Here is a 1,895-nt window from a genome sequence, read left to right on the forward strand (position 1 = left end):
AAAAAAAAAAAAAAAAAGAAACATCATTCAAGGGCCTGCTATAGTCATTTTGCTTTAAGTCACAGTTTCCAAGAACCTAAACAATATTAAATGAAGATATACTATACTTGTAAAAGCATACAAGATATATAAAACATATAAAAACATTAAGACTAAGATACACATATGCACACAAAGCTCTTCTGATATGTTATTCCCAAATAGCCTGTAAATAAAGGAGGGGAGGTGGTCTGGCAATAGGAGGTTATTTAATACTGCACAGTACCCTGTAATACTCTGCCCCTGTCGGTCAGGCTTGGGAACCTCTTGCTTAGATAAAGAGACTGACTAGAAGAACAGCCTTACCTTGGCTGTCAATGACACTCTGCACGACTTCTTCCAAGCCTACCATGTAGATGAATTCGCTATTTGCTGCACTAGGCAGAAAGTGAAGCAAGGGAGCAGGAGGTTTAGGGGGCGGGATCTCTAGGAGTGTCTTTTCCAGCTGTTTGCGAAGAGCCAATTTGGCTGCAGCCTGTGAGTTGGCAGCATCGGTCATGGCGCTAGGACTAGGAAGTGGTGATGACACTCTGTTCACGGTCCCTGGCTGGATATGAGAAGCAAGGTTCATATAGATGGCAGAGGATGTTGTGCGCTGACAGGGAACAGAAGAACTTGACTGCTGAAACAGAGTAAGAAGCAAGGTCAGTGATGGCATGTGGGAAAAAGGACAACTTTGGTTTTCTGGGAGATGTCTGATCCTAGCCTGGACTTCTTAGCTTCTGCAAACTAAGAGGTGTCTTAACTTATTAACTGGGGAAAAAACAAACCTCTGATCCACAAGAAAGGAGAACAATGAGGGCTATGATCTAAAACTGCTAAGACAAAAAAAAAGATTTTTGCATTCTATAACATATCCTTGTGCCTTTTATTTCCTAGATCACTCATATCTCTTCTAGGCAGATTTTAGCTTACTACTGTTCTTCTGTATAACTTCTCTCCTCTACTACTATTTGCATATAATTCCTCAAAGTTTCCATTTTTGGAACTGCTCCACGCAAATAACCTTTGTTTTCCTGGGGTTTCTCTAGGTACCTTAAAACCTATGGCCCTTTTAACAAGAAAAGTAAAGATTTCTTTATTTCCACCTTATAGTTCTCGCTTACCGGTTGGTAATTAATGGCAGGATTCATGTTGGGTGTTGTGGTACGTACAAGGCCAGGCTTAGGTGGGCCCCGCTGACCCTGTAGCTGGGCTGGGTTTGGTGCAATAACGCGTTGAGACATCAACATGTGAGGGAGGGTGGTATTGGTTGCTGAACGGATGACACTGTGACCCTGAAGATGGAGAGGAAAAGAACTATTCACAGGTGGTATGATGCTCCGTAAGATGCAAAGGGAAAAAAGAAAACACTGCCATTAAAATAGCTGAGTTAGAGACACAGGAATACTTGGTATGATAATCTGTGGGATAAATCTACCATCACTATAAACCAGTGATTTTCAACTGGAATCCTGCAGCACACTGGTGTGTGTGCCATGAAAAATTTTAAAGGTCATCAATTAAATTATTTCTGAAAGAAGCTCAAAGCATAGTAAACATATTATTACTTTTTTGAGACAGAGTCTCACTCAGTCACCCTGGGGTAGAGTGTTGTGGTGTCACAGCTCACAGCAATCTCAAACTCTTGGGCTCAAGTGATCCTCTTGCCTCAACCTCCCCAGTAGCTGGGACTACAGGCACCTGCCACAATGCTCATCTATTTTTCAGAGATGGGGGTCTCGCTCTTTTTCAGGCTGGTCTCAAACTCCCGAGCGCAAGTGATCCACCCGCCTCAGCCTCCCAGAGTGCTAGGATTACAGGCATGAGCTACCACACCTGGATATATTCTTTAACTCTTTTTTTTTTTTTTTTTT

The 1,895-nt window shown here is 42.3% G+C and overlaps 1 protein-coding gene across 1 annotated transcript in view; it reads right to left on the minus strand.

Annotated features, from left to right (window-relative positions):
* GATAD2B (GATA zinc finger domain containing 2B) overlaps positions 1–1,895 on the minus strand; it is a 119,442-nt gene that overhangs the window by 15,121 nt on the left and 102,426 nt on the right. The window contains exons 4-5 of the mRNA XM_012813001.2: positions 1,146–1,316; positions 346–661 (exon numbers count right to left, since the gene is read on the minus strand). Coding sequence (XP_012668455.1) covers positions 346–661; positions 1,146–1,316 — 487 coding nt within the window. The remainder of the gene's footprint in view (positions 1–345; positions 662–1,145; positions 1,317–1,895) is intronic.

This window comes from Otolemur garnettii, unplaced genomic scaffold, assembly GCF_000181295.1.
Source record: "Otolemur garnettii isolate 467f Iridium unplaced genomic scaffold, OtoGar3 scaffold00244, whole genome shotgun sequence".
NCBI lineage: Eukaryota > Metazoa > Chordata > Mammalia > Primates > Galagidae > Otolemur > Otolemur garnettii.